Source organism: Hyperolius riggenbachi, chromosome 5 (assembly GCF_040937935.1).
Source record: "Hyperolius riggenbachi isolate aHypRig1 chromosome 5, aHypRig1.pri, whole genome shotgun sequence".
Lineage (NCBI taxonomy): Eukaryota > Metazoa > Chordata > Amphibia > Anura > Hyperoliidae > Hyperolius > Hyperolius riggenbachi.
This window is the reverse complement of record NC_090650.1, coordinates 30,549,559-30,575,699: the sequence shown is the minus strand read 5'-3', so window position 1 is coordinate 30,575,699 and position 26,141 is coordinate 30,549,559. Positions and strand designations below refer to the sequence as shown.

Genomic DNA, 26,141 nt, shown 5'->3' with positions numbered 1-26,141 from the left:
TGTGCTGCAGTTGTGGCTTGTGGTAATCACTGATGGACTGCCGCTGTGCACGTGCTGCAGTTGTGGCTTGTGGTAATCACTGATGGACTGCCGCTGTGCATGTGCTGCAGGTGTGGCTTGTGGTAATCACTGATGGACTGCCGCTGTGCATGTGCTGCAGTTGTGGCTTGTGGTGATAGGTGATGGGCTGCCTCTATGCATGTGCTGCAGTTGTGACTTGTGGTAATCACTGATGAGCTGCCGCTATGCATGTGCTGCAGTTGTGGCTTGTGGTAATCACTGATGGACTGACACTGTGCATGTGCTGCAGGTGTGGCTTGTGGTAATCACTGATGGGCTGCCGCTGTGCATGTGCTGCAGTTGTGGCTTGTGGTAATCACTGATGGACTGTCGCTGTGCATGTGCTGCAGGTGTGGCTTGTGGTAATCACTGATGGGCTGCCGCTATGCATGTGCTGCAGTTGTGGCTTGTGGTAATCACTGATGAGCTGCCGCTATGCATGTGCTGCATTTGTGGCTTGTGGTAATCACTGATGGACTGCCTCTGTGCATGTGCTGCAGTTGTGGCTTGTGGTAATCACTGATGGACTGACACTGTGCATGTGCTGCAGGTGTGGCTTGTGGTAATCACTGATGGGCTGCCGCTGTGCATGTGCTGCAGTTGTGGCTTGTGGTAATCACTGATGGACTGTCGCTGTGCATGTGCTGCAGGTGTGGCTTGTGGTAATCACTGATGGGCTGCCGCTATGCATGTGCTGCAGTTGTGGCTTGTGGTAATCACTGATGGACTGCCGCTGTGCATGTGCTGCTGTTGTGGCTTGTGGTAATCACTGATGGGCTGCCGCTATGCATGTGCTGCAGTTGTGGCTTGTGGTAATCACTGATGGGCTGCCGCTGTGCATGTGCTGTAGTTGATCCTTAGGGTGACAATGGGGGCAGCTATACAGTCACATCGTTGGGGCATTACAGAGGAGTGTCATGTTTCTATGGCGAGGAGAGTAGTTACAACTCTGCAGCGTTAAATAGAGCAGCTTCCTGTGGGGGTGTAAGGAGAGGGGAACAATGTGCTCGTTTATTCACGAGAGGCAGAAAAATGGTTAATCCAAACCTCTCTGTCACAGCCCACACCGCTACCCCGTACATGCCAGGACAGTTTCCCATTTCACAAACCTGTCCTCACTCAGCCTTAATCATAGGACAACTGTAATCCCGCTAGATTCTCAGCCAAGTTCTTGTGTGTACAAGGATTTTGTCTCTTCTTCCAATGCGGGGATGGTCGCGAGATACAAGTAATTCTGAGTTGATGCAGGATTATTCAAATTATGTATGCAGCTTGAAAATGGACCAATCAATTTCCACCTTAGCGGGACTCAATTGGCCAATTTCCAAGCTACATACAGGATTGTGTGGAATGCTGAATCTCTGCATAACAGTGGTTAATAATTGTGTCTGCAGGTGCCGGACCCCCAGAGACCCCCGTGTGACATCTCCTCCTCTACGATGGCTCCTCACGTGTCCCCGTGCAGCACGCAGACCACCGTGGTCACCCCACAGCCTGGAGTCGGTCAGGTGAGCATGATGGGAATATCTGGGAGGGGTGATCAATGAGATACAAATCATTCCGGGTTCATACAGGATTCATCCAATATTGTATGCAAATTTATGCACCTTGGAAATGGACCAATCGGGTCCCATCAAGGTTTAAATTGATTGCTCCATTTTCAAGCCACGTATATTTGCATACAGAATTTATATAATCCTGCATGATCTCTATAGGCCTTCATTCACTGAGGCTGGTGCTATTGGGTGGCTAACCTTACTGGGACCTTCAGCCAATGTACACTGAGTATGATCATCCGTCCATTACAGCTCATTTTATGCAGATTATTGTACAGACTGAAGAATCGTACATTGACCTTCAATACACTGTTAACGTTTTAAGTAAATCAGCAAACTTTCTGATCAATTATACTTGCTCAGATCTTGAATGGATTCTTTTAGACTTCCATGTGTGACGACTTCACTTCAGGTCGTGGCTACTTTTAGGCTACTTTCCCACCAAGACGTTGCGTTTAGGGACGTTAAAGAGAATCTGTAACGGCAAAACGTCCCCTGGGGGGTACTCACCTCGGGTAGGGGAAGCTTCAGGATCCTAATGAGGCTTCACACACCGTCTTCCGTCCCTCGGGGGTCTCGCTGCAGCCCTCCGTACAGCGGTGACGTCATTATTTACCTTCCCGGCTCCTGCGCAGGCGCTCTGACGGCTGTCGGCTCCGATGTAGGCGGAAATACCCGAACGCCGTCGGGTCTGCTCTACTGCGCAGGCGCAAGTTTCCGGCGCCTGCACAGTAGAGCGGACCTGACGGAGATCGGGTATTTCCGTCTACTTCGGAGACAAAAGCAGCCACAGCGCCCCCGCTGGAGCCAGCAAAGGTAAATATTGAAGCTACAGTCGGCTCTGTCGCCGGCTGTTCGGAGGGCTGCAGCGAGACCCCCGTGGGACAGAGGACGGCGTGGGAAGCCTCATTAGGATCCGGAGGCTTCCCACGCCCGAGGTGAGTACCCCCCAGGGAATATTTTTAATGTTACAGTATCTCTTTAAGGTCGCATAACGTGCCCCTAACGCAACGTATGGTGGTGTTGAAGTTGGACGGCAGATTGAGCTGCGTTATGCAGCTCTCAAAGCAGCTGCTCCAGGTTAGTGATAGGAAGTCCGGATCTTTTTAAGGATTCGGATCATTTGAATCGGATCATTGAAAAGATCGGGATCTTTGAACCGAATCATTTTACTAGGGAAGCAGACTGGGTGAAATGATTAGCAGAACAGGACTTTCCCTGCACTGTACATTCTGTATGTTCCGGTTTCTTCCAGAGAGACATCCACTGTGAACCGAATCTTTCATTGTGATGATCCGGATGATTTGACTCACAAAAAAGAGACTGATCAAATGAAGGATTCGTTCATGATCCGGACAACACTACAGTCCCACCAGGAGTCACCACAGTGCAGTGAATATTAATTAGCCATGTGGCTGGCTGCGGAGGAGGAGGGGAGACCTCCTCCTCCAACATTACTGAGCATGTGCAAATAGTCTAACGCGGCTTAGCCCAGTATAACTTACAGCATGCAGCACTTTGTTTAAACGTGCTGCGTTACTATCAAACGCAACGTGTGCACTGTGAACAGCACATTGATTTTACAGTGCTGTGAGTTAGGCTGCGTTACTGGCTGCTGTAACGTGGGACTTTATGGTTGTGAAACCAGCCTTAATCTATATGTGCGTGTTGTACCTTTAGAAACCAAACCTTAGGGAAGATGTACTTTGGACAGTCTTTCAATTAATACTTACTGTCCATTTGAGGCAAAGAAGTGGTCTTTGTCTCCATTGGATAGAGTCCCACTCTCGATAACTGCCCTGTCTTGCTTTAGATTTCTTTGTTCTGGACTTGTTGAATCAGCCCCCCTTGTTTGCTTCATATTTCTCCTATTTACTCTATATTTCGGACTATAAGACACTCCTGACCATAAGACACACCTAGGTTTAGAGGGCAGAAACCAGGGGAAAAAATATATACTAAGCCTGGTGCATCCATGGTGAAGGGGCATTTTGTGGATTATGCCACCTTTGTACCCAATGCCTAATTGTACCTATTGTGTCTTACTCTGTCCTCCATGTGTGCGCCTCTGTCTTCCTTGTGTCCTCCTCTATGCCCCTTTGTGTCCCCCTGTGTCCTCTGCATGGGCACAGTACAGGGAGTCCCCCACATTGTGGCGGGTTGGAGGTTTGTATTGGCAGGTGTTCACAAGTCAGAAACTCTCTGCATTTGGACTATAAGATGCAGTGACCACCCCACGCACACCCCACGCACTTTTGGGGGGAAAGGAGTGAGTCTTCTAGTCCAAAAAATACAGTAAAACAAATGTCTGAATATTGTTTCCTGTCCATTAGATTGTTCTAAATTTCCGGGAAGAGAGTGCGGGCAGTGCGACAGCTGAGGATGGGGCTCAAGGTCACGAGGGCTGCCACGGGTCTCACAGAGTTGTCAAGCAGGTGTGTATTACAGCAAATTGTGTTTATTGGGATACAGTTGCTAATGGAATACAGAAGGCATCAGGAGAACTTTAAGGCTTACTTTAACTTATCGATAAGTTGTTAGGATGTGGGAGAAAACTGGGGGAAACCCACATAAACACAGTAAGCTTTTGGTTGTTGTAAGCAGGTTTTAAGTTTTATTATTATTTAGTATTTATATAGTGCTGACATCTTCTGCAGCGCTGTACTAACTCTCCTTTAGAAGGGCTCACAATCTAATTCCTCCCATAGTCATAGGTCTATGTATCTATAATGGAGTGCATGTATGGTAGTTTAGGGCCAATTTAGAGGGAAGCCAATTAACTTATCTGTATGTTTTTGGCATGTGGGAGGAAACCAGAGTGCCTCAAGGAAACCCCCACAGACACAGGGAGAACATACAAACTCTGTGCAGATAGTGCCCTGGCTGGGATACTAATTAGGGACCCAGCGTTGCAAGGTGAGAGCACTAACCACTATGCCAACGTGCTGCCTTCTAGAGGCATGGAGTCATTATAGGGTGTAGGTCCCTTTTTAAATTCCCGTAAGGGCTTGTTCCCACCAAATGCATTAGTGTGAATTAAAGGTGGTGGGACTGTGCCTCACTGCAAAGAATGCAAAAGCAGAGAAAAACCACGTTAAAAAAAACTATGCATTTTGCATTTTTTGGTATCAACAGGCTTCAACAGAGGGTTCCACCACTCATGTAGCCACTGTTTAGCATTTGCCATTGGAAAACCCAACAAGCCTTACTCCACAAGTATCATGAATGGTTCCTGTGTTAGATATTGAAGTATGAAGTTATTGCAATCTAGATGTGAACAGTTGTTAGGTTTGTGTGTTTTTATCGAATCTTGGGTGTTTTTACTCTTGGGACCCTCAGACAATTTTTTTCCCTCTTCTAGATTGTTCTCATCTTCTTGAACCAGCCAGGGGAGTCGGCCAGACAGACGTGTTCTGGATCGTGTCGGTGTGCTGCCCGTACTGTAAATTCCAGTACCCAGACTGAAGAGGTCAAATGGCATGATACTCTCAATCATCCGCCTTCTTATAGACGTTCTGCACCCAGGTCACCCCACAGGTCCATACAGAGCAGGAACTCTTCTACCCAGACTGGACCAGATTGTGAACCTGGGATCTCCAAGCCACCATTTCATCCAGCCACCGAAACCTCATTCATATCATACCTACAACCATTGCCAAAATCCAGCTCCACCCAGACTGAACAGCCCTGTCCACAGAGAGTCCCTTACCATCCTTCATCAACATCAGGCGTACAGGCTTCATGCCAAATACATAAGGAATTGGTACAAACACTGTCCTCCAGACCTCAAGTGCAGGATACGCCTAGTCTTCCATTAGCCCCAGGTTTACAAACTCCATCCCATCTTCATCGGGACTCAGTGAACATCTTAACCAGCAAGACCCAGACTGGAGGAATGATTGTATATGAGGACCACAAAAAGATTACACCAGGTCTTGATTCTGATTGGTCTAGGCACTCCACTACCCAAACTAAAGTGTCCCAGATACCAGAAGAGGTCACTGATATGACCTCTGGCTCATTTACCCTGAGAGTGACTGAGACAGGCAATGAAGCACAACCGCTATGTGAAGAACCCATGGAAACTGCCAGCTCTGATACTCAAACTGTATCAGCCAGCGGGCATGGAACCCCAAACCATCTCTTGCCCATTCCAGATGCGTCATTGCACAAGTCTAACCAGAGCTGCGGAATCAACACAGGACTCTGTGAGCCTGGCCGAACAATATCCTATACAGAACCCACCAACATCGAGGACCCCAACAAATGTACAGAACCCACCACCACTAAACAACCCAGCACATACAGAGAACCCACCAACACTGAGGACCACCACACATGTATGGAACCCACCAGCTCTGAGGAGCCTAGGACCTGTTTGGGACTTACTAACCTTGAAGAACCCACCATGAATGAGAAGCCCAGCACATGTACAGAACCCACCATGAGTGAGGAACCCAGCACATATCAAACCACAGACATTGATGACTTTGGCACATGCATAGGTCCCACCAACTCTGATGACTTCAGCATTTGTATGGAACCAACCAATGTTGAGGAGTCCAGTATTTGTATGGAGCACACAAAATGGAAAGACCCCACCAAGATCTCAGAGCGTAGTGCTGAGAGCCAGGTAATGATTTGGCGTTCTGTATGAGATTTCTCACCTAATGTATGAAAAGTTATGAGGATAAATTGGACAGATCTCTCTCTGGTTGATGGCATTCTTAGAAGAAGGTCCCCAGCAGAAAGCTGGTGTCTCTTTCCAAAGGAGGGTGGGATGTAAATAGGCACCAGAAAAATGATAAAATGTTTAGACCATTAAAAACAAAATGCCTGGTAAGGTTCATATAATTTATTGCACTATTGACAACACATTTCATGGGGCAAAGTCCTCTTCTACGGTTTAGTGAAAAAGTGCCTGTATGAATCTAGCAAAGTGCCTAGAGGTGCCCTGAGATATTTACTGTAATCACTGTGGGTCCCTCTTTACCCTCTGTGTTGTTTTTGACTGTTATTAGAGGGCTTGATGCTGAAATGTTGGTCTTATGGTGTTGGAATTGCCACTATTGGGATTTGTTAAGTTATTCCAATCTATTTCTTGTTTTGCACCTCCTTCAAGAGTTCTAGCTCTCATATTTGGGTTTAATAAGAAGTTGTCTTCAATTAAGAATTTTTAACTTGAAGGATACCCGAAGTGACATGATGAGATAGACATGGGTATGTACAGTGCCAAGCATTTAAATAACTATGCTGTGTTCCTTTTTTTCTTTCTCTGTCTGAAAGAGTTAAATATCAGGTATGTAAGTGGCTGACTCAGTCCTGACTCAGACGGAAAGTGACTACAGTGTGACCGTCGCTGATAAGAAATTCCAACTATAAAACAGAAAATGGCTTCTGAGCGCAAGAAAGAGATAAAAATGGGAATTTCTCATCAGTGAGTGTCACACTGGAGTCACTTCCTGCCTGAGTCAGGACTGAGTCAGCCACTTACATACCTGATATTTAACTCTTTCAGGCAGAGAAAGAAAAAAAGGAACACAGCATAGTTATTTGTAAGCTAGGCAGTGTACATACACATGTCTATCTCATCATGTCACATGTCACTTCGGGTATCCTTTAACCACTTCACCCCAAGGCGGTTTTTACCCTAACGGACAAGAGCGATTTTCACCTTTCAGTGCTCATCCCTTTAATTTGCCAATAGCTTACACTAGTAATCACAATGAAATGATCTATATCTTGTTTTTTTTCACCACAAATTTGACTTTTTGGGGTTGATATTTGTTTTCAGTAATTACTTTATTTTCTACGCATTTTAAAGGGAAATTCAAGGAAAAAATGAAAAAACACACTAATTCTCCAATTTCATCCCATATGGTTTTAATATAAACACTGCTACTGTACATAAAACCAACACATTTTATCTGCTCTGGTTATCACAAGATTTTAATGATGTCCCTAGTACAAAGTATGGTGACAATATATCATTTGGAAATAAAGGTGTATTTTTTTTTTGGGGGGGGGGGGGGGGTTTCTCACAATTTTCACGTGCACGTGAATGCAAGTGCGGGAGCGCGCACGTGTACCCGCGGGAGCGCGCACAGCGGCTGCAGCACTGTCTGACTTATAAAAATGTCCTGGAGCCATTAAGAGGCTCTAGCAGGAAATTTTATAAGTCAGCATGTCATTAAGTGGTTAAAGAACAACTGTAGTGAGAAGGATATGGAGGCTGCCATATTTATATCCTTTTAAGCAATACCAGTTGCCTGGCTATCCATATCCATTTTAGCCATAGACCCTGAACAAGCATGCAGCAGATCAGGTGTTTGTGACATTATTGTCAGATGTGATCAGATTTGCTGCATGCTTGTTTCTGGAGTTTTTTATTCAGATTCTACTGCAGCCAAATAGATCAGCAGGGCTGCCAGGCACCTGGTATTATTTAAAAGGAAATTAATATGGCAGCCTCCATACCTCTACAATTGTCCTTTAAAGCGGACCTGAACTCAGAACTTCCTCTCTGCTCTAAAAGATAAGCAACAGCATAGTAACCTTTAAACAAAAACATTTTTGTTACAGCTGATACAAGTCCAGCAGTAAATCTGCAGTGTGTCTACTGCACCAGCCCTGCTCTGAGGGGGGATTCTGGGCAGCTGTAACCACCCCGCGTTTGCCTATGTACGTGTTTTTATTTGTGTGTCAGGATAACTAACTGTGCGTGCTTGCTTGCAGATCACAGATAACCCCACAATCTGTGTGAACCAGAGAAATGACGTTCATCCAGAGCACACCTCATGCCCATCGCTGTCCACTCACAGCCAGCCATCGCCAGGAACCGCCTGCCTTCCTCCATATTTATGCCAGGTATCTTTGTGATCTGCTTCCCCCCTATATGTCCCCATGTTTGGATTGAGCCCTCCCAGTCTACGTGACCTCATGCCTTGTGCACAGACCCTGCCCACTAAAGGCAGAGACTCTCTATGGCAGTGTGGTGTGACTGATCTTTGTCTACCCCTCTCTGCAGTACCTGGATAACCTGTTGGAGCAACAGAGGGCAAATTTACAGGATAATGAATTCCAGAAGGACATTGTGTCATCTCCTTCCTCCAAGTGTGTCTGCACTACGCCTCAGCCTCACCATAGACAGGTGAGTCCCTGCACCCCTCCCCAGCCCCTCCTCCTGCAGGCGAGTCCCTGCAACCCTTCCCAGCCCCTCCTCCTGCAGGCGAGTCCCTGCACCACACCCCAGCCCCTCCTCCAGCAGGTGAGTCCCTGTACCACTCCCCAGCCTCTACTCCTGCAGGTAAATCCCTGCACCCCTCCCTGCACCCCTCCTCCAGCAGGTGAGTCCCTGCACCCCTCCCCAGCCCCTCCTCCAGGTTGTGAGTCCCTGCACCACTCTCCAGCCTCTCCTCCAGCAGGTGAGTCCCTGCACCACTCCCCAGCCTCTCCTCCAGCAGGTGAGTCCCTGCACCACTCCCCAGCCTCTCCTCCAGCAGGTGAGTCCCTGCACCACTCCCCAGCCTCTCCTCCAGCACGTGAGTCCCTGCACCGCTCCCCAGCCTCTCCTCCAGCAGGTGAGTCCCTGCACCGCTCCCCAGCCTCTCCTCCAGCAGGTGAGTCCCTGCACCGCTCCCCAGCCTCTCCTCCTAATGGAAAACACAATGGTCCACCAGCCTCAGATTTCTGATGCAAATTCTTTGGGGAGTCCTATAAGGATGAGGGGTCCATCACACCTCTCAGTGTATACAGTTTTAGAAGCACAACGCATTCCAAACAGGACTCGACCCTCCAAGGATATATAATCCAATATTATGTTTTATTCCATGATGGCGGATATAAAAGTATACAAAGATAGCACGACGTTTCGGGCAGTGGCCCTTTCTCAAGTGCACTTGAGAAAGGGCCACTGCCCGAAACGTCGTGCTATCTTTGTATACTTTTATATCCGCCATCATGGAATAAAACATAATATTGGATTATATATCCTTGGAGGGTCGAGTCCTGTTTGGAATGCGTTGTGCTTCTCCTCCTAATGGTACATCCCTGTTCCCCTCTGCAGTTACATCCCACTTCCTTCACCCATCATCCTCTTGTATTTACACAATTTTCACTGTATTCTAGATCATCCTGAATTTTTTGAAGGAAGAGAACAAGACAGTCCATCAAGATTTCTTGGGTTCTGGTTCAAACATCACCTCTGCTTCCTCTACAGTAACCTCAGACCAGCCAGTGACTCAGGACGTCTGTGCATCTGGCAGCTCTCTGGACCTCTTATCTTCCGTGTTAGCAAGTGAGACAGCCAGTCAGGGTATCTCCAGGCCTGGCAGCACTGGTGACCTCTCAGCTTCTGATGTAGTAACGAGCAGACCCATAACTCCAAATATCCCCAGCCCAGGCTCTAAGGACATGCTGCTCCCCACATTAACTACACACAGGCCAGATACTCAGGATGACTCTGGAGCAACATCTTCCCCACTAACCTATGGAGTCAGTCAGGATTACCCTGGGCCTGCCAGCTCTGAAGGTTTCCTATCTTCTGAATCAATAAGCCGACTAGTGAATGAAGCTCTCGCCATGCCCAGCACTGCCAGAGAGACCTCCTCTCCTCCAGTGACTCAGGATGCCCCTAGCTCTTCCACCCCTCCAGATACTGCCACTACTAGAGAGGAGCCCTTTTCATTTAAAGCAAACAAGCCCATGACTCTCACTTTTTCCAATACTACAGTTTCTTCAGACATATCTGTTTCGTTAGGTACTAGAAGTCCAAGTATTCAGGATGTAGCTGTTGCAACGGACTCCTCTGGTCTGGGTATTCAGGAGTCCTCCAGCTCTGCTGTTGCTATGGACACCTCTGCTCCAGGTATTCAGGAGTCCCCCAGCTCCACTGTTGCTATGGACTCCTCTGCTCCAGGTATTCAGGATTCCCCCAGTTCTCCTGTTGCTACGGACACCTCTGGTCTGGGTATTCATGAGTCCTCCAGATCCACTGTTGCTATGGACACCTCTGTTCCAGGTATTCAGGATTCCCCCAGTTCTACTGTTGCTACGGACACCTCTGCTCGGAGTATTCAGGATTCCCCCAGCTCTTCTGTTGCTATGGACACCTCTGCTTTTCCTAGCAGGCTGACTATTAAGGATTCCTCCAACCTATTCATTGACCCATTTGGAACTAGCAGTGCAGTCATTCGGAATGTTCCCAGAACTAACTCCGCTACTCATACATGCGATTTATCAAATCGGGATCTCGCTGGTTGTGGGACATCTAGTGACCCGGTTTCTCCTGTAATGGGGAACAGGGTGGGTAAACTGGATGTCCTGGAATGTGGTCTACCTGAAGAACGGACGTCCTCTGTATTAGCAGATGAGGTGGTCTGTGAGGAGCATCCCAGGAATGCCATCGTTTCATCTTCTGTAGTGAGAGACAGGCCAGAGGATCAGGATGACCCCTGTGCTGGTGCTCTGCTGTCTCCCACAGGCCTACCCAGCAAGACAGAGAATCTGGATACCCCGAGTGCCGGAACCCATAGCTGCTCCCCTGCTCCAAAGTCAAGCACAGAAGAGACTCCAGACCAGTCCGGCCGCTTGTCTTCTGACTCTTCTACGAACCAGACCGACAGAGCCGTCACCATGGCTGTACCTCACATAGACCATGATAAAATGTCACCTCACTCCTTGCTGATAAGCCCAGAAGTCAGCCACCCCAGTCACAGCGAGGAATCTCCACTTTCTGCTATAATCTGCCACCGCCAGGAAACGCAGGTCAGTTACTCAGACGTGTTTGACAAGTCTCCATGACAGGTCAGTATCGTCACAAGCGATGGACCCCTGGCCGGTGTAAAGCATGCGGCTTATTCAGTCAGAAACATCTGATCTGCATGCTTATCCAGGGTCTTTGACTAAGAATATTACAGACATAGGCTCATCAGGAAAGCCAGGAAGTTTGCATTGTTTAAAAGGAAATAAATATTGCAACCTCCATTTCCCTCTCACTTCAAGCACACCTGAACTGAGAGGGATATGGAGGCCGATTTTATTTATTTTCCTTTAAGCAATGCCAGTTGCCTGGCTGTCCTGCTGATCCTCTGCCTGTAATACTTTTAGCTATAGACCATGAACAAGCATGCAGCAGATCAGGTGTTTCTAACTTAAGTCTGGCCTGGATTAGCTGCATGCTTGTTTCAGGTGTGTGATTCAGACACTACTGCAGCCAGAGAGATCAGCAGAGCTGCCAGGCAACTGGTATGGCAGCCTTTATATCTCTCTGTTTAGAGGTGTCCTTCCAGTTGTGCTTTAATGATAGACAGAATCTGCTGTAGTGGATCACAGGTTCCTCACTGCAAACAGTCAGGCCCTCTTCTCCCCCCACCCCTCCTTTACCTGAAAGTCTAAACACTACCCCTCCACCAGGAGTCACATGGCAATAGCAGTGACCAGAAGGCGAGGCCTATTGCAGCCACGCCTTCCCTTGTGCCTGATGGCCTTTCCATTGGCTGGCTGTCATTGTCAGTCCCTTATGTACACTACACCACTCTATCATGTGACCCTCATAGGGGGGGGGGGGGGGGGTAGCAGGAAGTATTGGCTGTTTTTGTTGAGGAGATGGTCGTCCCTTATCGGTTGAAGCAGCTTCTTTATTTGTTATGCAAATACTGTTGTGAATGTATTTTATTTCACATTTATTCTATAATGACGTTGTTCTTAATATTATTATTCTTCTTATTCAGAAATGTAACTCTGTTTGTAGTGAACGGGGTATAGCCAAGTTTTCATCTTAATTCTTAGCACGGGATAGACATTACATGTCCTTAACCAAATATTCCAAGGTTTGGAGTTCCGAGCTGGAATCTACAGGCACCTTAAAGGAAATCTTAACGGATACCCAAGGTGACATGATGACATAGACATGTGTATGTACGGTGCCTAGCACACAAATAACTAGGCTGTTCCTTTTTTTTCTTTCTCTGCCTGAAAGAGTTAAATACCAGGTATGCAAGTGGCTGACCCTCACTGATAAGAAATTCCAATTATAAAACACTTTCCTAGCAGAAAATGGCTTCTGAGAGCAGGAAAGAGCTACAAAGGGTCATTAGTTTATAGATTTTTAGCTCTGGCATACTTCAATGAATGTGTCATTGAGCAAAAACAATAAAACAGTTAAAACTTAAAGTAGATTTAAACAAAATAAAACTGGAATATCTTAAAAAGAATTTTTTAGGAGAAGATGGATGCAGTTGTTTATTTAACTAGGAGATAGAGCGGAGACAGCCTTTTTCACCTTTCAAAGGGGTTTATTAAGCATCTTGTGTTACAGTTTGATTTCTTCAAAGTATAAGTAGTCTTTCCTATGTCCTATGTACATCACATATATTTACAGCACACATACAGGAAGCTAGTATTCTAACTAGGAAGCATAGAGAGCCGGTGTAATGTCTGATTACGCTACCCGGAAACTCCCTTCCACACTGAATAGCGCGCATGCTCAGTGTGAAGTTAATGATGCTGCTGGAGATAAAATACGAAATATCTCCGCCCCCACACCTCTTACAGTCCCCAAATTTTCAGGGTAGGGAGGGGACCCCCAGAACGACCTCTATGCCAAATTGCAGCCCCCGAGACCCGCTGGTTCAGGAGATAGATTACAGTAACCTATCTGGGGAACCAGCGGGTCTCGGGGGCTGCAATTTGGCATAGAGGTCGTTCTGGGGGTCCCCTCCATACCCTGAAAATTTGGGGAGTGTAAGAGGTGTGGGAGCGGAGATATTTCGTATTTTATCTCCAGCAGCATCGTTCCATAGGAAATGTGGCCGCACAGTCTCCTACTGCGCATGCGGGGCAGCGCAAATCCACAGGCAGCGCAATCAGACATTACACCGGATAGCTGGAAAGTAGAGTACCGTTCCCTTTTCCCTCCGTGCTCCCTCTTTATATGAACATCAAAGAGTTAAATTCTGACATCCTCTAAGCCATACCTCCACACGGACAATTGGCTCAGACTCCTTATGGTGTCATGATACACACCTACTTGATTAATATTCTATGAGTTCCTTTCACCTAGTCGCAAAGAATCCCATGTTGATAAATATGGCCTATGTTTAATGTTCCCGTGGTCTGACTGTTGGGGACAATTAGACCTGTGGCCTTCTACAAAGGAACATATTCCCAGTACATGACTGTATCATTTCTGTCCGAGAAACTCTGCTTAAAGAGACCCTGTATCTCAAGTGTTTAGACTTCAGTACCTGAGGCCTAGAATTCAAGTGTACTTACATTCTAACAGCCCCCCTGAAATGACTTGAGATGCGGGTTTCTCTATTAGGATTCAGACGGTACATATGAGCCTGTTTTTGTTATGTTTCACCCTTCCATGCTCATTTCCAAACATACTCTCTCTCTGCTCTAGGTTGAATGCCCCTGGGAGGGAGAGTAAGACCTCTTGTCTCTCTGGGTAGGCCCTTCTTCTAAGCCTTCATCCCATTCTCCGCTCAGCATTCTCGTCACAAGCGTATCCCTTACATACTCCACTTGACCATGGAAAAGTGAAACTGGTTTGTACCCAAAGTGACGGAGCAGTGCTAGGGGTCTTCTAGAAAACCACCTTTTACAATCAGCTCTGTCCCATAGGTACCGCTGAAACCTTTTATTATGTGGTTTAGCTTGAATATATACACTTGTGAGATTGTGTACTTGACACCAACCCTCTACCCATGTTTGTTTGCGTAATTTTAAACCCAAACTCACCTGTGTAATGATGCATATGATTGTAATCCCCATCACTACGACCAGTGGGTGCAGGAAAAAGTTGGAACTGCGGAGGCCCAGTCTGAATGCCCCTGGAATATCGCCAGAAACCTTCTCCACCAGGTCAGACTGGAACTCACCTGATTATATTTGTGTTCAACCTCTGTGAACTCTCCTTGATCATGGTGAAATATCACCTCTAGTTTAGTGTTATGTTTGTTTAACCTTTTCAACCAAGTGTTCTCTTGTGTCAACACCTGTACCTATTTACCCCATGGTATGTCCCCCTTGTAGGATCAAACTTGTCTGAACAATTATGAAAATGTACAATGATGTGTCCGTGGACACCATGTTAAAACCAAACTTTTTCTACAGCCACTGAAAATATTGGTTTGGCTTCAGAAGGGATCTTTTGAATGGCAGCTGTGCATTCTGTGTTTCACCTCCCCGTCTAGCACCAAAAATGTCGACCTCTCAGGTCCTGGTGTAAGACGTGTGTGGAGGAAACAGGTGTCCCCAGTGATACTACCTACCTGGATTTCTCCATCGGCAGAAACCCAGGAAGTAGCGGTGCATAAAGAATTGTCGCACCCTTTTCATCTGTTTACCCAGACATCTCGGTGCCTCCATGCAAAAGATCCTTCCCCAGGAAAATCGATAAATCTCCCCTTGTCACGTCTCCATTTTAACCAGCTGAGCGGTCTGGACGAGCTCAGCTCGTCCAACACCGTCAGCGGCTGCCGCTCAGGCCCTGCTGGGCCGATTTTAATGAAATAAAAAGCAGCACACACAGCCGGCACTTTGCCAGCCGCGTGTGCTGCCTGATCGCCGCCGCTCTGCGGCGATTCGCCGCGAGCAGCGGCGAAAGAGGGCCCCCCTAGCCGCCTGAGCCCTGCGCAGCCGGAACAAAAAGTTCCGGCCAGCGCTAAGGGCTGGATCGGAGGCGGCTGACGTCAGGACGTCGGCTGACGTCGATGACGTCACTCCGCTCGTCGCTATGGCGACGATATAAGCAAAACAAGGAAGGCCGCTCATTGCGGCCTTCCTTGTTTATTCTGGGCGCCGGAGGCGATCGGAAGATCGCCTCCGGAGCGCCCTCTAGTGGGCTTTCATGCAGCCAACTTTCAGTTGGCTGCATGAAATAGTTTTTTTTTTATTTAAAAAAAACCCTCCCGCAGCCACCCTGGCGATTTAATCAGAACGCCAGGGTGGTTAAAGGAGTTTTACCTTCTTTAAGTGTACCCCTGATCCCTTAGGCTAAAGTCTCATGCTAACCCTTGTGACCATACCCCGAAAAATATGGGTGGGAATCTCTCTTAAGGGAAATTGATTAGCATATCAATGACAACCGCTATTCTCAACTGTCCTGATTGGACCTTTGCCCCCCTTATGTCCTGAGGCAAAAATGCGTACCTTAGGTTGGGAAAAATGTACTCTCGGCAATCTTTTAATTAAGAGTACCTCCTCAGTTACCCATCTAGCATGAGGATACGTGGTTGCATATGGACTGTGTAATATTGTCTCATATTGTGACCCGTGTAGTGAGGATGATGTTACCTGTGTTGGCTCTCCCTTCCTCGGGATCACTCTACCCACCCTCTTTGTCACCCGAAAATGTGGCTGGATCTCGATTTTTACTTGTAGTTTTGAGAACCAAATCCTTCTGCTTTCCAGCCTTTACGTGTGTATAGTGGTCTCAGAGACACCCTCTGTTGGTTGTTCCAGAGTGTGATATTGTTCCCTGCTTCTCTCCTGGAGGAAAAGTGACGCTTACTGCTCATTCCTCTCTAGTCTAGAACCATCTCACTCCGGAAAACCAAGACAAGGTTATCCTGAACAACACACTTCACTTTTTTCATATACCCAGTGTAGTGCAATGTACCTTTTAACCAGACTTTGGACCGGTGTCTAGGCTGGGAGAGCATGACATTCAGGAGTAGCATTGAACTTCCGTTACTATCATTCTTCCAGCACACCTGACCCTTTCACCAACATTGTGCCATGAAATTGGCTTCCATCAGGCACTAATGATCCCTTTCTCCTACCCGGCTTGGTCCTTACTGACCACTCTGGGTAGGGCAAAAAGATCAGTACCTTTCTCTCCAACCATCAACATGCTTGGGCATTGTGTTCTCATTAACCCCTCATGGTCCATGAGAATGTCTTCTCTTCTCCTCGGTCTCCTAGGACGAAATGGCAACCTAGGATCACCATCAGCATGGTACTCTTCATTATTAAAGCACATCCTTGGGAAAGAAAAAAACATATGCACTTTGGCTTATGCTTTGCTCAGACAGTGTCTTTAGTCTCTGTCCAATATTGGAAAACTTGTTCTTTTCCCACTGCAGGATTGGCTGGAAACTTTTGCTCATCTGACTGACATCTCCATCTCTGCCTTTGCTGCCAGTCACTCCGCTTGCTCTATTCCATATTCACCAAACTCCTGAAACAGAAATCCAACCAAATCAATTCTTATTAATGATTTGCATTTAGCCCTGCGGCTTGTACTCTGTACACTTTAAATGGATCAATATCTACCGTAATTGATCGTGTTTCTTTATAGTTCACTTGAACTTTAACTTTTTGATTATGGGAAGGCTCTAAAGCTCTCTCCCTTACTTTATGTACCATAGCATAAGTACTTATCTTGTTACAATGTGCTTCCCTCGGATCTCACCTTTTGAAGCACTGACCTCTACATCCCCCCTGTACATACTTCGACCGCTACGCTGACCGCAGTATGCACTGAGTAGGGACCACCTGCCCACTACTGCAACGCGCAGTTGAGCTTGCAATGTTCGTACCCCTTTTAGTGCACTTACCTAGGACTTCATATATCGCAACCAATTCTGCCGGAAGTCCTATTTGTGAACCAATCGGCAATGCTACTACCTCTGCACTTGCCCCAAAAACAAACACAGCTACTTCCTGTAGGAAGGTGTGCATTCTCTGTTAACTAAGCAGAACCCCATCCAGGGATTCACATGACTGTTCACTACAACAGCATGGGAGTCTCTGACTCCTGACTGTGTAGGGGATCCTAGACTGAACATAGGACTACCACCCCCCAAATACACTGTCACACTATACATGGCAATCTCGCCCCTTGGACTGCTGTCAGTCCTGTGCATTGTGTGAACGCTTGGTACGAGCTGGAAGAAGAAAAAAAAAATACCTTTTGACCAATCCGCAGACGCAAAAAACGCACAAACTGCCCAGCCTTGACCTCTGTCAAACTCTGGCTTTGTCCCGGACGAAAAACGATTACCGCTCTGTACCGTTCCGACAGACTGCTCGATTGGTCGACACTTTTTCTGTATTTTCTTTTTTCCATTGCTCTGTACCCTCTTATCCCCCTGACCTCTATTGGGGAACTCATGTTACACGTGAATCAAATCACCACCGGCACCCCCCTGATATGCTCTGTTATATGAATGCATACTCAGGGAGCTGCTTCCTATGTCACCAGTAGCCATCTGACAGCTACTGTGCTTCCCTTGTCTGATGTTCTCCCACTCAAATTGTGGCCACACTCCGTGGAGTTATATCCCAGCTTCACTGCTTCACAGCTTCGACCTAGGATTGGCCTAGGGTTTTCGCGGCACCAACTGTAATAAATCACATTTAGATCCGGCACCAGCATCTCATCAGAGCTGCAACTCACAGCGACAGCATACAGGAGATAGAGCGGAGACAGCCTTCTTCACCTTTCAAAGGGGTTTATTAAGCATCTTGTGTTACAGTTTGATTTCTTCAAAGTATAAATAGTCTTTCCTATGTCCTATGTACATCACATATATTTACAGCATACATACAGGAAGCTAGTATTCTAACTAGGAAGCATAGAGAGCCGGATAGCTGGAAAGTAGAGTACCGTTCCCTTTTCCCTCCGTGCTCCCTCTTTATATAAACATCAGAGTTAAATTCTGACATCATCTAAGCCATACCTCCACACGGACAATTGGCTCAGACTCCTTATGGTGTCATGATACACACCTACTTGATTAATATTCTATGAGTTCCTTTCACCTAGTCGCAAAGAATCCCATGTTGATAAATATGGCCTATGTTTAATGTTCCCGTGGTCTGCCTGTCGGGGACAATTAGTCCTGTGGCCTTCTACAAAGGAACATATTCCCAGTACATGACTGTATCATTTCTGTCCGAGAAACTCTGCTTAAAGGAGAACTGTAGTGAGAGTTATATAGAGGTTGCCATATTGATTTCCTTTTAAGCAATACCATTTGCCTGGCTATCCTGCTGATCATCTGCCTCTAATACTTTTAGCCCTAGACCCTGAACAAGCATGCAGCAGATCAGGTGTTTCTGACATTTTTGTCAGATCTGACTAGATTAGGTGCATGCTTGTTTCTGGTGTGATTCTGCAGGTAGATAGCTCAGCAGGGCTGCCAGGTAACTGGTATTGCTTAAAAGGAAATCGATATGGCAGCCTCCATATACCTCTCACTACAGTTCTCCTTTAAAGAGACCCTGTATCAAGTATTTAGACTTCAGTACCTGAGGCCTAGAATTCAAGTATACTTACATTCTAACAGGCGGCAGAACGGAAGCTTGGACAGGACGGCTGCTGGAGGCTTGGGAAAGCCCCAAGTAAGTGAAACGGTTTACAGCGAAATTACAGTTCCGCTTTAAATTGATTAGCTCACCATCTCTTCTTTAAAGTGTATCGCACTGAACAAAACATGTACCTGGGATGTCTTGTTTACCACATGACCTGTTTTGTACGTTAATTTTATTTTCTCTAAGTAAAACACATTTAAAAAATAAAAAAAAAATATTGTAAACTTATGGTTGGTTTGTAGACCAGAGAACCCAGAGGCACGGCTGAGACCCCACAAGACCAGCCTCCGCAGAAGCCCCCTCAGAGGCAGCCGCAGAAGCGCCCCCAGAACCAGCTGCAGAGACCACCGCAGTGCCACAGTTGTCCAGCTTTACTCCAGGAGGAAGTGATGTCGTCGGTAGGCCTGGTGCGTGCCTTCACTATGTAGCTGCTTTATTGCTTAGTAACTAACTCCATAAGCCCTGCACATCATGTTCCCTTAAAGGACACCTGAAGTGCGAGGTATATTGAGTTGAACATACATTTTTCTTTTTAAACAATGTGAGTTGCCTGGCGTCCCGATCTTTCATGCATCAGTAGTGTTGAAGCCAACATGCAGCTAATCAAGTGACTTGGCGGCCAATCAACCATTTTGATTTAATTATTATAATCGGAAAGGATGAAAATCTGTGCCGCCAAGAGCATGCCCAATCAAAGATGCGACCAATATCAACATGCTTACCGGGTGCACGGTGGTAACGGCATGCGATTTCAGGAAGAGCAACTCCCCCACGTACTGGCAACCATGTGGTGCTCGTGTATGCAGACGGAGCCCAGAGTGAGCAAGGGACAGGTAAAGTATACTGAAACTGGCACAGCGGGGGGGGGGGGGGGGTGAGTGGGGAGGCAGCGGACGCAGTGTCACAAGGCCGATTCCTTAGAGCTTTTATGCTGAAATTGATCGGGAATCGCTCTGGAGTGTATAGGCAGGCAACAGATCGCTCTATGATCAGAGAGAGATCTCTCATCATGGTTGATCTGCCCATACATCTGATGTATGGGCACCTTAATTGTATTGTACAGAATGAGAATGTAGATAAAATAGGGGGAGGCCTGGTCTAGGATTTACACCAAGGCCCACAGTTTTGTAATGGTGTCATGCTCAGGAGATGTAAAAAAAACCAGCAGGCAGCCCAGCCCCACTCTGCCTGTAACAGTAATACCCGGTATGAGTACCTAGGAAGTTATCTTGCACTCTGAAGAACATAAGGGAATGATGGGCTGACTTTTACCTGGTGTATTAAAGGAAACCTGGAGTGAGAGGAATACGGAGGCTGCCATCTTCATTCTCTGATAAACCGTCAATTGCCCTATTTCTGTGCTGATGCTCTGCCTCTAATACTTTAAAAGAGGGGTAAAGAGCCATAAACGCCACATATTTTAACCATTTCAGCCCGCTGGGATTTTTCACCTTATGCATCAGAGCAAACTTTATCACTACTTAACACAATTTATTGATCTACCTATATCTTGTTTTTTCCACCACTAATTAGGCTTTCTTTGGGTGGTATATTTTACAAAGAATAATTTTTTTATAAATGCATTTTAACAGGATTAATAAGAAAAAATTTAAAAAAAATCGTTATTTCTCAGTTTTCGTCCATTATAATTTTAAAATAATCTACGCTACCATAATGAAAATCTATGTATTTTATTTGCCCATTTGTCTCGGTTATGACACCATTTACATTTTGTCCCTATCTCAATGTATGGCGCCAATATTTTATTTGGAAATAAAGGTGCATTTTTTCCGTTTTGCGTCCATCACTATTTACAAGCTCATAATTTAAAAAATGTTCGTAGTATACCCCCTTCACATGCATATTTAAAAAGTTCAGACCCTTAGGTAACTATTTATGGTTTATTTTATTTTTTTAATTGTAATTTTTTTTTCCATTAAAAATTTTATTTGGGTAATATTTTGGTGTGGGAAAAAATTAATTTTTAATGTTGTTATATGTGTAAATTTTAATGTAAAATGTGTGTAGGTGTAGTTTTACTATTTGGCCACAAGATGGCCACCTTAAGTTTATTTATTTTCTCTCCTTGTGCTTCTCGATCACCTGAAGCACAAGGACGGGGAAACTTTTTCTGCATAAAAAAAAAAAAAAAAAAAAAAAAAGACTGAAGCCTCTAGTAAGAGCGCTTCGGTTTTTCTGCTGGGGACACGGATCGGTGATCAGGTACCATGTTCCCGTTCACTGATCCCAGGGCTATCGGGGGACAGCACGGGGGCGCGATCGCGTGTGGAAGCGCGGCACCGCAGCAGAGAAGCCACCTGGACGTGAGGATCACATCCGGGCGGCTGAAATGGTTAAAATGTAATTCCTTGAGAGCCATACAATCTGTTTATAACTGGGCCAGTAGGGCTCACGTCCCTGTTGCCATGGTGATGTGTGTGTATACGGTTGATCCGCCAGGCAGCGGAAGTGTCAGACACATCTTCAGCTTCTTTTGGGTTTCAGCAACATCAGCAATTTCCCTGAGAGCCAGACAGAAGAAATACCAACTAACAGCTTGTACAATTAGCTAGCTGACTTGGGGGGGGTTGATTCACTTTGTAGGATGAGATCCCCGTAGTTTGGACCAATAGGCTGCCTGTCAAGTGACTGGCAGCCTATAGGGCCAATCAGAGTGCGGGGATCTCGTCTTACAAAGTCACTGGACCTGACAGGATCCAGAGTGGAACAATTGGAGCAGCCGTTAGTTTTGGGGGAGCGCTACTAAGTTAGTAGTGCATGCTACAGCAGTAGCGTGCCACTTGGAAAATGTTACTTTCGCTGCCACACTAAGCTGCGCTGCTTGTGCAGTGTAGCTTTGTCAATCAACCCCTACTGATTTGTATGTGAGCCAGATGTAGCCATCAAAAGAGCCATATCTGGCTTCCGAAACCATAGGTTCCCTACCCCTGGTTTAAAAGTTACCCGAGGAGAGAGACATGGAAGCTTCTATAATTATTTCCTTTTAAACACTACATCCTGTTGATCTTTCTGGTCAGTAGAATCCACGGCTGTGGAGTCAGAGGTATCATAAATTGAGGATTCAGAGTTGGAGTCTGATGATCTTTGGACCCAATACATAACTCTGCAAGGGCTGTGGAGGCGGAGTCAAGGAGTTTGAGCAATTTTGGGCGTCCGGATGCGGAGGAGTCAGTTTGAGTCGGATGGCTTTTATACCACAGCCTCCACAGCCTCGGTAGAATCTGAATCACACACCTGATACACGCATGCGGCTATACCATTCAGGCTTCAGTCACACACCTCTTATCTGCATGCCTGTTCAGGGTCAGGGTATAGTTAGAAGTATAATGCTGGATACACACCAAGCGTTTCCGCGTTCGATGCGTCCGTCGCTACGCATCGATTCGATTATTTCCGACATGTTCGATTCAAGCTTCGATGAATCGTTAGGTCGATTTGCCATACTTTACATGGCAATCGACCTAAAAATCATCGAAATGCGTTCGGAAATGCTCGGAAATAATCGAATTGACGCGTATCGACGGACGCATTCGACGCGGAAACGCATGGTGTGTATTCAGCATTGACAACCAGGCAATCTGCATTATTTAAAAGGAAATGACCTCCGGTTCCTTTTAAGTTATTGGCTCAGCATAAGCATGCAGATCAGATGCTGTGACTCTGGTGCGACATCACTGGCTGCATGCTTGTTACAGGTGTGTGACTCTAATAAAGCTAAATGTTCAGCATGACAGCCAGGAAAAACTGGCATTGTTTATAAGGGAACAAAGATGGCAGCCTCCGTGTTCCTCATATTTCAGGTTCTCCGTAAGAGCTTCTCTTATCTGCATTAGGAATTTGATGCTGGAGGAGAGCATGCTGAGCTGTAAGTGACTTCCTCTGTCATTTGTTTCCTGGCAGGAGGAGCGTCCATCTTCCCCTGAGAATGAGGAGGACCCGGAGCAGAGCGTGCAGAGGGTGGAGAATGAGGTACCAGGTCACCTGACTAATAATCACACTATCCTCATAATGTTATGTGAGAGAGGCTGAGGACACTTCTCTTCTGCAGGTGACATTTGATGACTTGGCCGTCTACTTCTCTAAGGAGGAATGGGAGATGCTGGGGGCTCGGCAGAAGGATCTGTACTGGGAGGTGATGCTGGAGAATTACCGCGCTCTCGCCTCTCTCGGTAAGTCACACGAATGTTCCATGTGGGTGCAGCGCAGCGGACGGGATTTGGGGGCCTTCATGAGGTGTCAATTAAGGCTTTAGCGCAGGGGTGTCAAACTCAAATACAAAGTGGGCCAAAATTGTACACTGGGACCAAGTTGTGGGCCAACCTCAATGCCTACTGGCCATCTTCCTCCCTTATACAGTTCCCTGGGGTCTAGAGGCCCCCACCCTCCACTATACAGTTCCCTGGTGTTTAGTGCTTTCCCCCTACCTCCTCATCTGGCTTCCCTGGTACTCTAGGGCTTCACCTCCAGTATAGCTTCCCTGGTGGTCTAGAGTGGGCCAAACATAAAAGTGGGGTAACCACTTGAGGGCCAAATTTGGCCCACGGGCCGGAGTTTGACATGTATGCTTTAGCGGCATTCACTCCAATAGCCAGAGCCCAAACTGTGAAAAAAAGGGGTCATTTGGCCGCCACCAATAGCCATAGCATAAATTACGCGGGTAGATGAAAAAATTAGGTAGTTATTAGGGGAATAGATTATAAAATAGACAGTATACTTAGATCAGGACGAGCCGTCTTTCAGCTTCACCTTGCGCCCAAATTTAGCCGTGCTGTTTTTGAATGTACGCTGTTTCATGACTCCTGGTGGTCGAGTTAGGGGTTGGTAACCTGCTGCTGCACATTTAACTCTGCACATAAATAGTACATGCGTATTTTAGTTGCAGAAAGCAAAACCATACAAATGTTTGGAAGTTCAGAACTTTTATATAACAGAACTTCAGGTACAAGTCTACTGAGTGGCTGGATAATGTACTGGTTGAACACACCACCTTTGGTTCAGTTAACTATTTAGCAAGGAGTCCTTGAGTAAGACTCCCTAACACTCCGGGGCACTAAGAAGCAGCAGCCTGCTAGCCCTAAGCAGCAACAGACTGCTAGCAGTTGCAGTAAGAAGCAGCATCCTGCTAGCAGCAGCAATAAGAATCAGTAGCCGCCTGTTAACTGTAAGCAGCAGCAACCTTTTACCAGTAACAGTAAGCAGCAGCAGGCTAGTAGTAGCAGTAAGCAGCAGGCTCGTAGTAGCAGTAAGCAGCAGGCTAGTATTAGCAGTACCAGCCTAGCAGTAGCAGTAAGCAGCAGCAGGCTAGTAGTAGCAGCAGTAAGAAGCAGCAGGCTAGTAGTAGTAGTAAGCAGCAGCAGGCTAGTAGTAGTAGTAAGCAGCAGCAGGCTAGTAGTAGTAGCAGTAAGCAGCAGCAGGCTAGTAGTAGTAGCAGTAAGCAGCAGCAGGCTAGTAGTAGTAGTAAGCAGCAGCAGGCTAGTAGTAGTAGTAAGCAGCAGCAGGCTAGTAGTAGTAGTAATCAGCAGCAGGCCTGTCCATTGAGATGAATATTATAACTGTGCATTAATCTCCAGGATTTCGGCTGGACAAGCCAGACCTAATCTCACGGATAGAAAATGGGGAAGCGGAACCGAGAACGGAACGCAGCGCTCTTGGGAGGCTACATCATTGGGGTGAGTGTTTCTACTCCTCCCACTTACACATCACAGTTCTGCTATCCTTCGTGGCAAATGGTCAGCTTTTAACCTTTTTACAGGAGAGGAGCGGTTGCATTTTCCGGACCTGCATACTGGGAACATCCAATTTTTAGATGCAAATAAACAGACCAGTGTGGATGCAGGAAGAGGTAAGGCAGCCATCTTTACCTGTTGATGAATACCTAGTATTCCCTACATAGATCACGTTTACTGTCTATGGGCGATGTCGGTAACTGCAGTATTTTGTCCTTTTCCTGAAAACAAAGTAAAAAAAAAAAAGGTTTAATTAACTTCTTCCGGTCGCAGTCTCTGTCCCCTTAAAGGGACTCCGAGCTCTGAAAAAAAAGGAAAGTTGTACTCACCAGGGGCTTTTTCCAGCCCAGTGCTGGTCGGGAGGTCCCACGCCGGCGTTCTGGCTCCTCTCCTTCTCCCCGCTCCGGAATGGCTGGCAGGCCGCAGCCCGGGCGACACTCTCCCGAGTGTCGGGCTGCTTCCGCATATGACGCGGATTACGTCACGCCGGCCGCCTCGCGTCATCACGGCGGCCGGCGTGAAAGTACTGCGCATGTGCGAACAAAGCGCGCATGCGCAGTACTTTCACGTCGGCCGCCGTGATGACGCGAGGCGGCCGGCGTGTGACGTAATCCGCGTCATATGCGGAAGAAGCAGCCCGACACTCGGGAGAGTGTCGCCCGGGCTGCGGCCTGCCAGCCATTCCGGAGCGGGGAGAAGGAGAGGAGCCAGGACGCCGGCGTGGGACCTTCCGACCAGCACTGGGCTGGAAAAAGCCCCTGGTGAGTACAACTTTCCTTTTTTTTCAGAGCTCGGAGTCCCTTTAAAGCAGCAGAGTCTGGATCAGCCATACTATCCCAGAAAAAAAACCAACACATATATAAGTAGATAACTACTTGTTCTACTTAGATAACAGATGTATTGTGCTGTACGTGTTTTGATTTCAGTGAATTTTATATAGTAAATAAATATATTTTGTTCTTGGCATTTTCCATCTTGATGCCCTCTGACAGAAGCCAATCCTGATGGAATTTCCTCCTTTACTTTTTTTTTCTCCTAGAAACTGCACTGTCATAGCTGGCTTGCTTTGTAAGCACATGAGCACAAGATGGATCAGATTTCAGCCGCTCACTGAACTGCCCTCAGCCAATCAGTGAGGAGCAGGAATATGGGAGGGGTGATGACAAGCTTCCTTCTTGTAAAAAAAAAAAAAAAAAAAAATAGAGCCAGAGATAAAATTTACTACAGCAGAAACATTTCTGAATAGATTGGAGTGTTTGCAATTCAGGGTAAAGTTGCAGGCTGCATAATAAACATAGAGCAGTGGGTAAATGGAATTTGATTTTGTGGCTGACCAGAGACTTTTCTAACAAGTTCCAGTAACCAAGTAAAATCAAAGTATTATTAACCAGTTCGGCCTATCTGGACGAGCTTCCTCGTCCAGATAGGCACTGCTGCCGCCGCCTCGTGCGCA

At 46.6% G+C, this 26,141-nt stretch overlaps 1 protein-coding gene across 9 annotated transcripts in view; it reads left to right on the top strand.

Moving 5' to 3' along the window:
* LOC137518070 (uncharacterized) overlaps positions 1-26,141 on the top strand; it is a 107,006-nt gene that overhangs the window by 31,276 nt on the left and 49,589 nt on the right. For 8 of the 9 annotated variants that reach the window (XM_068235317.1, XM_068235318.1, XM_068235323.1 and 5 more), the window contains exons 4-15: positions 1,455-1,568; positions 3,950-4,051; positions 4,978-6,249; positions 8,352-8,483; positions 8,644-8,766; positions 9,744-11,381; positions 14,406-14,483; positions 19,184-19,348; positions 22,863-22,931; positions 23,011-23,131; positions 24,533-24,631; positions 24,715-24,804. In XM_068235317.1, coding sequence (XP_068091418.1) covers positions 1,455-1,568; positions 3,950-4,051; positions 4,978-6,249; positions 8,352-8,483; positions 8,644-8,766; positions 9,744-11,381; positions 14,406-14,483; positions 19,184-19,348; positions 22,863-22,931; positions 23,011-23,131; positions 24,533-24,631; positions 24,715-24,804 — 4,003 coding nt within the window. The remainder of the gene's footprint in view (positions 1-1,454; positions 1,569-3,949; positions 4,052-4,977; positions 6,250-8,351; positions 8,484-8,643; positions 8,767-9,743; positions 11,382-14,405; positions 14,484-19,183; positions 19,349-22,862; positions 22,932-23,010; positions 23,132-24,532; positions 24,632-24,714; positions 24,805-26,141) is intronic. The other variant, XM_068235320.1, reaches the window with a different exon arrangement.